Source organism: Alexandromys fortis, unplaced genomic scaffold (genome assembly GCF_014885135.2).
Source record: "Alexandromys fortis isolate MF-2015 unplaced genomic scaffold, M_Fortis_MF-2015_v1.1 scaffold_16, whole genome shotgun sequence".
Classification (NCBI taxonomy): domain Eukaryota; kingdom Metazoa; phylum Chordata; class Mammalia; order Rodentia; family Cricetidae; genus Alexandromys; species Alexandromys fortis.
In genome coordinates, this window is record NW_026067893.1 from 13,140,052 (window position 1) to 13,153,688 (window position 13,637).

General features: G+C 45.1%; 2 protein-coding genes across 12 annotated transcripts in view; one reads left to right on the plus strand and one right to left on the minus strand.

Annotated features, from left to right (window-relative positions):
* Positions 1-1,206: 1,206 nt before the first annotated feature.
* Borcs7 (BLOC-1 related complex subunit 7) overlaps positions 1,207-13,637 on the minus strand; it is a 172,979-nt gene continuing 160,548 nt past the window's right edge. For 2 of the 6 annotated variants that reach the window (XM_050146604.1, XM_050146579.1), the window contains exons 2-6: positions 6,856-7,067; positions 5,909-5,971; positions 5,785-5,828; positions 5,025-5,045; positions 1,212-4,102 (exon numbers count right to left, since the gene is read on the minus strand). In XM_050146604.1, coding sequence (XP_050002561.1) covers positions 4,051-4,102; positions 5,025-5,045; positions 5,785-5,828; positions 5,909-5,971; positions 6,856-6,993 — 318 coding nt within the window. In that variant the 5' untranslated portion in view covers positions 6,994-7,067 and the 3' untranslated portion in view covers positions 1,212-4,050. Of the gene's footprint in view, positions 4,103-5,024; positions 5,046-5,784; positions 5,829-5,908; positions 5,972-6,855; positions 7,068-7,290; positions 7,425-7,778; positions 7,839-13,402; positions 13,584-13,637 lie in introns of those variants that run through there. The other 4 variants (XR_007592557.1, XM_050146587.1, XM_050146595.1 and 1 more) reach the window with 4 other exon arrangements.
* Cyp17a1 (cytochrome P450 family 17 subfamily A member 1) overlaps positions 8,181-13,637 on the plus strand; it is a 22,841-nt gene continuing 17,384 nt past the window's right edge. For 5 of the 6 annotated variants that reach the window (XM_050146347.1, XM_050146368.1, XM_050146357.1 and 2 more), the window contains exon 1: positions 8,181-8,388. The gene's annotated coding sequence lies outside the window, so the exon portion shown is untranslated. Of the gene's footprint in view, positions 8,389-10,593; positions 10,667-13,637 lie in introns of all 6 variants that reach the window. The other variant, XM_050146337.1, reaches the window with a different exon arrangement.

Consider the following 13,637-nt stretch of genomic DNA (forward strand, 5'->3'; position numbering starts at 1 on the left):
GTGAGATGACTTGATGGGTCAGGGTGAATGCCACCAAGACAGAGGACCTCACTTCCATCCCTGGAATGCACATGGGAACCGACTCCTGCAGGTTGTCCTCTGATCGTAGGCAGAACACAGCATGCATACATAGATGCATAAAAAAATGTTGAAAAACAGCTCCAGGGCTGAAGTGATGCCTCAATGGTTAAGAGCACTGGCTGTTCTTCCAAAGGACCCGGGTTCAGTTCCAGCACCCATATGGCAGCTCACAACTGTCTGTAACTCCAGGGGGTCTGACATCTTCACAGACACACATGTAGGCAAAACATCAATGCACATAAAATAAAAATAAATCCTTAAGGGGCATCCATCCCCTAGGCAAGTGTGCCTGTGTTATACAAGAAAGCTGTCTGGGCACGAGCAGAAGAGAAGATCCACGGTTTTAGCTACAAGTTTCTGCCTTGAGTTCCTGTTCTGACTTCCCTTGGTTAAATAAATAACTCGCTGAAGGTCGCAGAGCTAATTATTAATCACTCCAAAGTGTTTCCTCAGAACACAATATAGTCCCTGGAGGATAGCTGGCATCCAATAAATACGTATGTCACACTCTTTAGAAACATAAAGCTAAACATTTTTAAAAAGTAAGTCATTAAAAAAAGACCCACAGGCAATCCTTGTTGAATATTTTTAGATTGGGACATTTCTAACTATTGAGTGTGTAAAGAATTGACCACTTTTATAGGCATAGTGTACTTTTTAGCACTTATGTAGCGAGGAGTTACTTTCTCCTTGTTATGGTGACAGCTTTGTCTCAGAGGGCGGGGAGAGGTTGTGCACATCTTCACTTGTGCTATCTTGGTTTAGTCACGAGAACCACTTAATAACCACACCCACATAAACGCAATAAGCAAACCGCTTTCAACGTCAGTTACCGCCCCCTTCCCTCATGGTATCTGGTCCACTGGGTTGATTTGGGGTTGGATGGTGACCAGCAATGCTCTCATCAGGCAGGGCCTCCGCTGCACAGCTGGTTGTGTTCAAGCTTTGGGGATGTTTCCCAGAGTTGAAGGTTGATCCCTGGGTCTCATGTGTGCAAGGGAACCAGCACTGAGCCACACACACAGCCCGTGTGTTGTGTATCATCTCTTCTGAAGGGCAAGCATTCGATTTGAGCTCTTCAAGCAAGCTGTATCAAACATTAGCAAAATTAATTTTTTAAGGAGGTGGAAAATTGAGAAAGGATCTTTAGCTGGTTTCAAACTCAAGGTAGCTGAGGCCAGCCCTGAACTACAGGTCCTCCTGCCCCCACCTCCCAGGTGCTAGGATTACAGATATGCATAAGAACTGCCATCTTGATTTTTTTAATTAAAAAAAAATCATATATAGAAAATTTCCTGTTTTCTTCCCTTACCTCCAAGGAAGATCTTCAGAATATTGCCACACACTTGTTTGGAAAACTATTGGGCTAGCAATTGTAGGAAAGCCCAGGAAAGGCAGATTCTGGTTAAGTACCCAGAGTCATGTTTCAAGATACAAAGCTTTTGTCTGGCAAGATGGCTCAGCAGGTAAGGGCCCTTGCAACCAAGGCTGCTGACCTAAGTTTGACCAGCAGACTCCTTATGATGGAAGAAGAGAACTGATTTACATAAGTTGAGACGCCATGTAGTCGCCAGAGGGGAAAGACTCAAGCTGTGAGCTAGAACCTTGCCAGGAGATCACGAGCCTCGTGGTAAAATATAAAATAATGGAAATGTATTATTTCTAGATGTAAGAGCTAGCTAGCAATATGCTTAAGCTATTGGCCAAAAAGTATTGTAAATAATATAGGCTTTGTATGATTATTTCAGGTAAGGGCGGCCGGGAAATGAAGTAGTGGCATCCTACTACAAAAAGTTATTCCTCTAACCTCCACATGTGTGCCCTATCCCCACATACACAACAAAAAATAGAAGAGACAAATTGAGATAATGTTTCACTACATCGCCCTGGCTACCCTGAATTCTTCTGTAATTAGACAACAGAGTAGAGCTTTCAAAAGTAGCCAGCATTCCAGGGCTGAAGAGACAACTCGGCACTTAAGGGCACTTGCTGCTCTTCCAGAGGATCTGAGTTCGATTCCCAGAACCCACATGATGGCTCACAACTGTCTGTAACTCCAGCTCCGGAGATCTAATACTTGTGGTCTCCTCAGGCACTGCACACATATGGTATATAGACATACATTCAGGCAAGACATCTATACACAGAAAAATAAATTTAAACATCAATATCCATAAATCTTGCCTTTCATTTATAGATGAAAATCACATTTTCTTTAGCAAATGAATTATTTTAATGATTTTAATATTTATTTTTATTATGTATATCAATCTGTGTATATGCATGTTCAAGCACATATATGTGAATGCAGATGTTTGTGGAGCCCAGAAGAGGACATTAGAGCCCTTGGGGCTATAGTTATAGAAAGTTGTGACCTGTCTGAAGAGGGTGCTGGGAACTGAACCTGGGCCCTCTGCAAAAGTAGCAAGTGTTCCTAACTTCCGAGCCATCTCACCAGCTTCTAACGGTCATGTTTTATATGCTGGAATATAGGGAAAGGTTCTGTTCTTTGAGAGTTTGTGGAAGTCATAGAAATGGTACCACAAGCAAATGCCATTTTAACTGCTGCTTCTTTAGCACTTTGTGGATTATTTCTCATAACTGATCTGGATACATTCTTTCAAATACTAGTTATGTATTTCATATCTTTATAAGGAGTCAGACATTTTTACATTGACTAAAATTTTAGTATTAAGCTGAGAGAGAACTCTTTTCAAATGTAATTCATTTTATACATGTCATAGTCGGTGATATATTTATTAATTTGTACTTCAGTGATTGAGGTGACACTTTAACGAACTAATCTGCATTTAGACTTTTTGTTTTGTTTGAGACTGGGTTTCTCCATGTAGTTCATTTTGTAACTTTACCTAATTATCAGAAGATCTACTTGCGTAGGTTACTTCCAAATGTGAAGGGAATGGGGTGGCTATAAAATTACAAAATGAACCAAGGTCACTTAATCAAGAGTCACAGAAAGAAAGGAGCCAGAAACAAAGGCCAAGGCCAGAGAGGCTGCAGCTGGCCAGAGAGGCTGTCATTGGCCCGATTGTCATGCAAGAGTCTGCCATTATCCATGTGTGCATCCCTTAAAGAAAATTTCTTGAATGAACAATTAAACATCTTAAAGTATGAATCATTCTCACAGGTTCGCAAAAGAAGCCCCTCCCTCTGTCTCTTCTTCTTGGAGACAGAAAGACTGTATTGCCCTGGACGGCCTCAACTTCCTGGACTCAAGTGCTCCCATCTCCTCATCCCCCCACCCCCGCCTCGGCCTCCCAAGTGTCTGAGACTGACTGACTATTACTCAGTGGCCAGATGTGGTATTTGCAATCCCAGCACTTGAAAGGCAACAGCAGGATTGTGTTCAAAGCCGGCAGCAGGATTGTGTTCAAAGCCAGCAGCAGGATTGTGTGTTCAAAGCCAACAGTCTACACAGGGACACTCTGCCTCCAAAAACAAAGCAAAGAAAAATTATGGCACAGTGATATGCTTAAGGACCAAGGATCACATTACACAATACAGCACACAGTGTTTAGCAAGCTAAGGTGTCTTTTATTTTCAGTGCTAATGACTGAACTTATTAATTCTATTTTAATATGAAATTAAACAACTTAAATATCTAATAAGAGTATGGGTTAATCCAATTTAAGAAGTGATTCCAAGGCCAGATGGTAGTGGCACATGCCTTTAATCCCAGCACTTGGGAGGCAGAGGCTGACGAATCTCTGAGTTCCAGACCAGCATGGCCTACAAAGTGAGTTCCAGAAAAGGCAGGTTACACAGAGAAACCCTGTCTCAAAAAAACAAAAGAAGTGATTCCAAGTTCAGTCACCTGGCTCCTCTTCACAAGTCTCTTCTAGATGAAATTTTGGAGATGAAAATGGAAACCAAGCACGCAGCGTGATGACTGTGTAAGGGAGGTCCTCCTCAGCGTCAGGCAAAGAAGCCAGTTCCTGTTCTAGCATGCTACTTCAGTAAATGACTCAACTGGTCCTGCAGGTCAGGTGACTGTTCAACACTAGAAGTCAAACAGAGAAAAGGTCATCTGAAGTGAGCAGGAAGGGCTTTCTTCGTATGATCTATCCTTTAATGCATCAGTCTTGTTACATCTCAGTCAAAATTTACATCAGTCCACTTGACCTCAGAAGCATTTAAACTGAGTTTGGCATGTCACTGGGGCACACTGTTTGTCCAGTTACCTGGGAGGCTAAGGCAGGGGAGGGTCACTTGAATCCAAGAGTGTGAAGCCACCATGGAAGCACAGTAAGATTCCATCTCAAGGTTGGGGAGAAAAGTAAACCATGAGAAGTTTGCAGATGGGCATGGTGGCACACACCTGGAACCCACCACTCAGGAAGCTGAGACAGGGTTGTGAGGGCAGCTTAGCCTGGACTACATAGTGACAGGCCTTAAATTAAAAAGATAAAAGCTTTACAAAAATCTAATAAGTTAATAAATATGAGACTATTTAATGACTATGTTTGCTCTATTTATGAATATTATCACCAATATAAACGATGTCTATTCCTAAGTGTGACCTCTGTACCCTGTAACTTCTAGAACTTAATAAGCAGTGAATCCAGTTCCTGCACACCTTTAAAACACACTGTCTTCTTTAAATACTAAACAGGCAATCCAGAGCATGATCACTTAAAGCACATATCAACCAGTTTGACCCTGATCCCTGAGAAAGGCAGTGTCACTCCCAACATGCTTCAGTCGGCCCCACCCACCACCTCTGAGGTGTCACTCCCAGCAGGCTTCAGTCGGCCCCACCCACCACCTCTGAGGTGTCACTCCCAGGATGCTTCAGTCAGCCCTACCCACCACCTCTGAGGTGTCACTCCCAGGATGCTTCAGTCAGCCCCACCCACCACCTCTGAGGTGTCATTCCCAGTATGCTTCAGTGGGGGCTACCCACCACCTCTGGGGTCACTTACTTCTTCTGAATAGCTTCTTGTCTAAGTCAGGAAGGGAAAAAAGGAAAGAAATACGGAGAGCCAGTGAACCAATAGAAGTTGTCATCAACAGATCACAAAGGCAGAACGAGCACTTAAACTTAGTATAGTTACGTGGAGATGAATAACCACATATTTTAATTGCACACCTAAAAGACAGCTTTAACGTTAGCTACTGGGACTTGAATTCTCAGCCATACAATTCCAAAGGGTTTGCAAGCATCTTATCAACCACATAAAATATAAATCAGGGGGGAAAAGGCAAATTCAATTATACTTTTCTTCATCATTACAATGAAGGCACTGTCTATGTATTTCAAAATCAGAATGATTTTGCTGGTGCTGTGTTATATGCAGGAGTGCCAGTTACCATCACACTCCATTCTCCAAGGGAGGAAAGACACTGGCACAGCGTGGACAGATACTGATCGAGTGTCTTCCAGGGGCCACAAACTGGTAGCATTGTCCTGGCAAGCTCTGCCTCTCTGGGTTCTTCCCTTGTAGTGCTCCCAGTTAACACAGAGGACCAAAGCAAGTGGCCCTGGCTCTCACTCTCCCACACCCCAACTGTTCCTGAAGCCTCAGCGTCTTTCCCCTTGATCAGCTCTACCCACTTCCATCCCACTTCCGCCTCCTCCCCACTCCCGCCTCAATGGGAAAAAGTACTGAATAAAGCACAAAAGCAATGTACACGGGCTGAGGATAAGGCGCAGTCCGTGACTGCTGGTTGGGGAATACTCACTGGTACTGAAGATGTGTTGTTATTATTGCCATTTTCCTTAAACTCTGCATAATAGAGAGATAAACACAATAGTCCACTTCCCTGTGGTTATACAAACCACACTATAAAAGAAATGGTTTCTTACATCTTCTGAGTGCAAGATGGCATCTTCCTGTAGAACCATGTTTCGAGCTGCCTGACCCAGCAGCTGGAAGACAAAAATAAAACGGTAATGATCAAAACTCCCACCTCTGAGACTGGCCTGGCCGTGCAGCCTTGTAATCTCAGCTGCTAGGAAAGCTAAGGCGGGAAGACCCCAAGTTCCAGGCCTGCCTGGACTACAGAGTACGGTTGGCTAATTCAGTGAGACCCTGTCTCAAAATTAGAAAATGTAAAAATGGATGGTGATTTAGCCTGGCAGATCTGGTTCAATCCCCAGCACCGAGGAAGAAAATCCATCTCCCCGGCACATCAGGCTCCTCCAGAATCAGCTGAGCGGCCGTGGACAGGGCTCAGTAAAGTGCTTGCCTTGTAAGAAGAAGGACCCGAGTTTGATTCCTAGAACTCAAGGGCTGGGTGGGAGTCAAGTGTGGTGGCTCACGCAGCTGACGGAAGGAGTGTGTGTACTCGTCATCAAATCATTCCTTTCACTGATGGACGAGTGTGAAGCGGGGGAAGAACAGGGCAATGGGAAAAGCTGTTCTGAGAACAATGCAGAACATGGCCAGAAGAATAGACCAAAGACAGACAAAGGAGCCAATGGAATCTTGGAAGCTTGAGAGCAACACCAAGCTGAGTTTCGAAAGGGAACTGGCATCCACTAGAGATACCCGTGAGAACAACCAGGCACCGGGTAGGAGCGGCTGTGCCTCTCCCCTTTCTGGAGCACAGGTTCCCCTCACATCGCCTCTTCCAGCTAGAAGCGCTCACCTAAACTAAAGAACCGCACCCAGTCGCCTGCCACAGGCGCGGGGCCAAAGCCCACTCTCCCAGGATGCAATGCGCCGCCCCTCCCGGAGCAGGGAGCAGACGCGGGAGCCCTGAGCCGGAGCCGGGGAGGCCACGCCCCGCTCCCCTCTGAGCCGCTCTCACCTCCGAGCTCCTCGAGCCTTTCAGCACCTGCTTGGTGAGCGCGATCACGTCGGTCCCGCAGGTGTTTACCTTCTCGGTGAGAAGCCCCTTCACTGACTGACCAAATCGCGCTTGCGAATCCGGCGTCCCAGTCGCCATCGTCTCAACCCGCGAACGCCGCAGCCGGACGACGGCGAGTCTCTGGGGCCAAAAGAGACTCAAAGCGTCCAATCCTGCAAAGAGGAAGGACCGCATGCGCTTAGCTCAACCTGCTTTCCAAAGTGATTTAAAGTGTTCAGTTGACGAGAATGGAAGGACAGGGTCTAAGCAAGCCAGCCTGCCGCAGATAGAACATAATTTGGGTGAATCTGTAGTTTAGAGTCGGAAGAGCAACCCAGTTCTACCGTTTAAGCAGTGATGTGGCTACAAATCACTCAACTCTTGGGTCTTCCGTACCTCATCTGTGCTATAGCCAGAACTGCATAAACTAGGAGTGGTAACACAATCCTGTAATCCCAGCATTCTCAAGGTAGAGGTAAGAGGGTCAGAAGTTCAAGGTCATCCTTTGCTATTTGGCAAGTTGAGGCCAGGTTGGGATACATGAGACCCCATCTATAAAATAAAGTAGAGATTTCTTTCAACTCTAACAGACATCTCATTAAAATTGTCAAAGGACACAGACACCTTTAATTCCAGCACTCAGGAGGCAGAGGCAGGCAGATCTCTGTGAGTTTGAGGCCAGCCTGATCTACAGAGTGAGTTCTAGGACAGGCTCCAAAGCTACAGAGAAACCCTGTCTTGAAAAACCAAAATAAATAGATAAATAAATAAATAAAACCTGAAAGACTCTAAACGCATTTGTAAGCCCCCTCAACCCTAAGACATTTTTCTAAAACCTTACACTCACCCTATCTTGGAAAAGGGACAGTCGCCCACATACTCACATATGCTGGAGTGCTCATCCCCCTGTGTCCTTGTGAATAATCTTCAAACATAACTCCATTCTGGGAATTGAGGCAAAAACAACCCACAGATGTTGACTCAGTTCCTGATGTATTGATTTAGGCACTGGACCAAGGTCAGGAAAGCCAGAGATGCTCCTCTTATCTCATCCGATCACCCAGCTATTCTCCTGCCCTGGAATAGACCAATCACTGCTAGTAACCCTTTGAATAAGCCAATCAAATAAATTGGAAAACAACCTACAGATTCCCCCCTTGTGTCTGTGGCTTTTTGCTTTAAAAGATGGGCTGTAACAGCTATTGGATGTCCTTCATCTCCCGAACCTGAAGGANCAACCTACAGATTCCCCCCTTGTGTCTGTGGCTTTTTGCTTTAAAAGATGGGCTGTAACAGCTATTGGATGTCCTTCATCTCCCGAACCTGAAGGACCCTGTCCTGACAGAGTAAAAATCCTCTTGCTTTTGCATCAATTGCAGCTGTGTGAGTGGTGTCTGGAGCAACTCCTCCCTGATGTTTGGACTTCTAGTCCAACATTTTGGTGTGTTGGCCAGGAATGAGTTGCTTCCATACCCATTCCAGGCCCAGTTGGAGGTAAGATCAAGCGCTCTTATTGTCTTTGTCTGTCTGTCTGCTTTGTTTCTGCGATTACTGTAGTTTGCGTTCTGAGAAATTGTACCTACATAGGGCTGGTATCTGGAGGACACTCCAGTAATCTGAAATCTGGAGGACACGCCAGTGTCTGAAAGGGTCTAGGAGTGACCAGGCCACTCCTCTAGTTCCCAGGGGGCACTGCTATTTGTCGCCCACCTCCATCTGCAGTGCTGTGCAGATTCTGATTTTAAGTTTGGTTTTGGCTTTTCATGTCTTTGGTTTTATGTCGTGTCTTTGTTTTTTGTGTATCTGTTTGTACTCGAGTCTAAATCTGGTACCATGGGGCAGTAAGTGACCACCTCTCTGACCCTAACTCTAACTTTAGAGAAAAGCTGCAGACCGAGCTGTGGAAATCCAAAAGAAACGCTGGCAAGCAGTCTGCTTTCTGGAATGGCTCACTTTTTAAATGGGCTGGCCACATGGCGGGACGTTCAATCTAAATACTATCTTGCAGGTTAAAGAAAAAAGTCTTCCAACCTGACCTTTATGGCCACCCAGACCAGGTTCCCTATATTGTCACCTGGGAGAGCTTGTTCAGAGAACCCTCCTACTCTGGGTCAAACCATTTTGTTAGAGCACAGTGCAGGCACGAAGGCCAGCTTCCCTCTGACTTTGGTAACTGCTGTCTGCCCCTCCCCTGTCTCTTTTCCCAGTGCAGGAGGCACACATGCCAGCGGGGTCCAAGCTGGTGCTAATTCCTCCCCACAGGACCCAGTAAGCCTGGGAACCATCAGTAGGCTGTTTCTCTGGGGTCAGATACCCTATTAGAAAGCACAAGTCCCATAAAGAGCCTGGACCTCTTCATTTTGGCAGCCAGGACTGGGTATGACAGCAGATGGAGAGATTGCAAGAAGTATCCCTGTGGCTTTTGGTAAACTGCGAATGTGGATTCAGGAGCAACAGGTAGTAGGGCAAGCCAACATCAGAAGGGCCTTCCTGATAGCATCTCTCTTCTAGGGATGCTCTGTTCCAGTCATCACGTGCTGTGTCCAGGGTAAAGCTTCTGGTTTAAAAATTGGGGGAGTTAAGCTGAATCGCTTTGAAAAATTGTGCTTATAAGAAACTACAGATTGTTGGTTTCTATATTTCTTACTACGCAGTGTGTCCATAAAAAAAAAATTAAACTCCCAACTCTGTTTAGATGGATACAGGACTATACTGTCTTCAAGAACTATTGCTGTAAAAGCCCTGGCCCTGGCCCAGGGCCACGTAAACAGCCCAGCTGAGCTTCTAAGCCGCCCATGTGCCCATGTTTAGATCTAAATTTGACACTTGACTGCTCGCAATGCTTGAGTTGCCCGACATGGCAAAGATCTGCTGAAGCCTCTCACCCCACTACAATGGCAAAGGGGGTGTTGCTGAGTGATGAGGTTGAGTTAAAATGGCCCTTTTGACTCTTTATAATGTTTATGGCTATTTTAAAAACATGGTGAAGATTCTCATTTATTATTGATATAAAAGAGGTACATTTTGGGTTGTTTTCAGGTTCTGTCTATGATAAAATAATTCTGCTATGTAAAATAGGCCCAAAAGGGATATTGCTGAGTTTTAAGGTAATATGTTACCTAATTCTGAAAATTCGCCATACTAATGTTCAAGGTAGCTGTATCTGTTTGTATTTTTACCAGAAGTGGAGGATTTTTATTCCACATTCTCTTATGCATAAATTGTCAAACAATATTTTTAATCTTGGTCATTTTTACAGGGATAATATAAAATCTCAAAGTTGTTTGATTTGCATTTCCCCGATGATTAAGGATGTTATATTTAAGCAAATTTAAATATCTTTCAGTCATTTTAAATTCATCTGTTGAAAATTTACAGTTTAGGTCTGTAACATAATTTTATTGGATTATTTGTTCTTATGAGGACTAAGTTCCTAAGTTCCTTATATGTTTTTATGTTCTGTTGATTATATCCTTTGCTATACAAAAAGCTTTTCTGGAGATCCTATTTATTGATTGTTTCTCTCAATGTCTATGCCACCGAGGCTATGTTTAAAAATATATTTAAATTTTTTTTCTTCTATAAGGTTCAATATTGTTGGTTTTATGTTAAGGGCTTTGATTTGTTTGATTTCAGTTTTGTGCATAGAGATAAATATGGATCTATTTTCATTCTTCTATGTCTAATTAATTCTTAAAGGGAGAAACTGACAGTCAAAATGCCGGGTTCATGGCAAATCTCAGAGGCAAGGCACCCCACTAATTCAGCCAAGGTAAAAGAGGTTCTCCGGGGGCTAGTTAAAATCTGTGTTCCTTAAATTTTTAATGGAGGTTTACAGGCATTTTACCCAACCTCTGAAGGTCAGCAGGCCTTCATCGGACAGTCAGCATCAGATATAAGAAGAAAGTTACAGCAGGTAGATAGGTTGCAAGATTATACCTTGCAGAATTTGGGGAAACAGAGAAAGTGTTAAATGAGAGACAGAGAATCTCTCTGGGAAGCGAAAAGGGAAGCGAAAGAAAGAGAAAGGCGGGGGGCAGAGAAAAGAAAAAACTGGAGGGATCATAAACAAGAAGGACTCAGACAGATAGGGAGCCTGGGCAACTGAAGATCAAAGATAAATGAAGACGGACAGAGGCACTTCTTGGACAAAGGTCAATGTGCTTATGGCAAGAAAAAGGACATTAGATACCTCTATAGATCTTCTAAGGGACACAGGAACTGAATACTCTGGGTTAAAACAACCATTGAACAAACTGGACACCTTACGAACTATAAATTTGGGGAAAGAACAAATAAATGACTCGTTCCTCCCTGGTCACCCCTGAATGTATGATCAAAGCCTTTTGTTGACCAAACAGGGACTTTCGCCTTCCCTGCTGTTCTCAGGGTGCTCGTCTGCTTACGCCTCTGCCACGCCCTCCTCACCAGGATGACCACCTCCCCCTGCCATCACCACCAGAGAAATCCTTGCCTCCTAGCAACTGCCTTGGTGCTGTGCTTTCTCTAAAGCCTGCACGAGCCCTGGCTGTTCACCCTGCAGTCTCGCTCCCCTCACACATGTCAGACTGCGACAGAGCACTCACAATGCTACCACAGGTGACCTCCGGCACCGGGCTGCTGCTCCTGTGCCCTGCTCACGTCGATGGACTACAGATCCTACCAGCATCTGCAGAAAGGACAGGCTGCTGGAAGAATGGCAGGCTGAGCTGTGCCAGGCAGAGCTGGAAATGATGGTGAAGTTTGCCTGGGGCACAAGGCTGGGGGTCCGAACGGAGCAGGTACACAAGACTGAAGGTAAGCGGAAGGCGGGGGCAGCATTGGTGGACAGGAAACAAATGATCTGGACCAGTAGCCTCCCTTCAGGGACGTCGGCCCGCCCAAAAAGCTAAACTTCTGGCTTTGATACAAGCTCTACAGATGGTAGAAAGAACAGCTACACTGACAGCAGGTATGCTTTTGCCAGCACCCATATACACAGAACAATATACAGACAAAGAGGACTGTTGACATCTGTGAAAATTTTGAGCCTCCTTGAGGCCACACAGTTGCCAAAGAAGATAGCCATCATACATTGACCAGGACTGAGACAGCCAATGTAATGGCTAAGAAGATCATAAAAGAAATCTTCCCGAGGTTTGGAATGCCCAAGGTAATCATGTCCCATAATAGACCTGCCTTTGTTGCCCAGGTAAGTTAGGGTGTGGCCAAGACATTGGGGATCAAGTGGAAATTGTGCTTACCAACCCCAAAGCTCAGGTCAGATAGATAGGATAAATAAAATTCTAAGAGAAAATTTTTATAAATTAACAAAATTGGCCCTAGAGACCAGCAAAAATAATTGGACAGACCTCCCCCGTTCTGTTCTGGGTTCAAAACACCCCGGGGCGATTTAAACTCCCTCCTTATGAGATCCTATGTGAGGGCTGCCACTGCTCACTAAGGTGGATGAGGTATATAATCCTGATGCTGTCCTTCCCAGACTGTTATCTGCCCACCTAAAGGTCTTCTAGATAGTCTAAGCCCAGGTGTGGAAGCCTCTGGCTGCTGCCTACCAGCCCGGACACCCAGAGATTTCACATCCATTGGTGATTCAGTAGACGTCTGGAGAGCCCAGAGCCTTAAACCTTCCTGGAAGGGACCCTACACCATGCTCCTTATGACAACTACCGCTCTCAAAGTAGACGTTGCAACCTGGATCCCCGCATCTCATGTGAAGCCAGCTCCTCCACAGGAGGACTCAGGACCCTCCAGATAAAAGTTTCAACACACCCAAAGCTAAACAAAGGACTCTTAAAAAAATACCAAATGAACTCTCCAGGACTCTTATCCTGCATGTAGACATTGTGACTGATATATTTGTCTGTGTGTGTGTGTGTGTGTGTGTGTGTGTGTGTGTGTGTGTGTGTAAGCAAACTCGACAAGGTGGGGGGGGCTGAACTAGCCACCTCCTGCAGGGGCCCTAAGCACCACACCAAGCTCTAAGGCCCCACCATTTCCCAGTTCCCTCCCTAAAAACCCCAGCTAGATTCTTCCCAGTCCCAGGACTGCAGAAAATACCAACTCCTGACGTTCATTCGTGAATGACTCAGTATTGCCCAAGTTTTAGTACTGACCCACCAATATCAGGCACTCAAGAGAGACCTCAGAAAATCCCAAGATTGGGATTTGATAAAACAAGAGGAGGGAATAAAAGCCTCTAAATGCATTGGTAAGCCCCTCAACCCTAAGACATTTTTCTAAAACCTTACACTCACTCTATCTTGGAAAAGGGACAGTCGCCCACATACACACACATGCTGGACTGCTCATTGTTGAAATAAGAGCGGCGGGGCTGCGTCCCCAACACCCCAGCCGCTTGGCTAGCTCACGCCCGAAATAACAACACACAAACTGTATTCATTTAAAGAACTGCTTGGCCCATGAACTCTAGCCCTTACAGGCTAATTCTCGCACCTGGACTAGCCCATTCCTAATAATGCGTGTAAGCACCCCAAGGTGCGCTTACCGGGAAGATTCTAGCCTTCGTCCATCCTGGGAGAGTGTAGCATGGCAAGCATGGTGTCTCTGCTCCAGAGCAGAGCTGTCGAGTCTCTCCGGGAGCAGAGCAGAGTCTGACCTCACTTCCTCTTCCGCCCAGAATTCTATTCTGTTTCCTCCTCCCATCTATGTTCTAAGCTAAGCCAAGCAGTTTCTTTATTGCTCAGCCAATGAAATCAACAGATTGATATATGACACTCCCA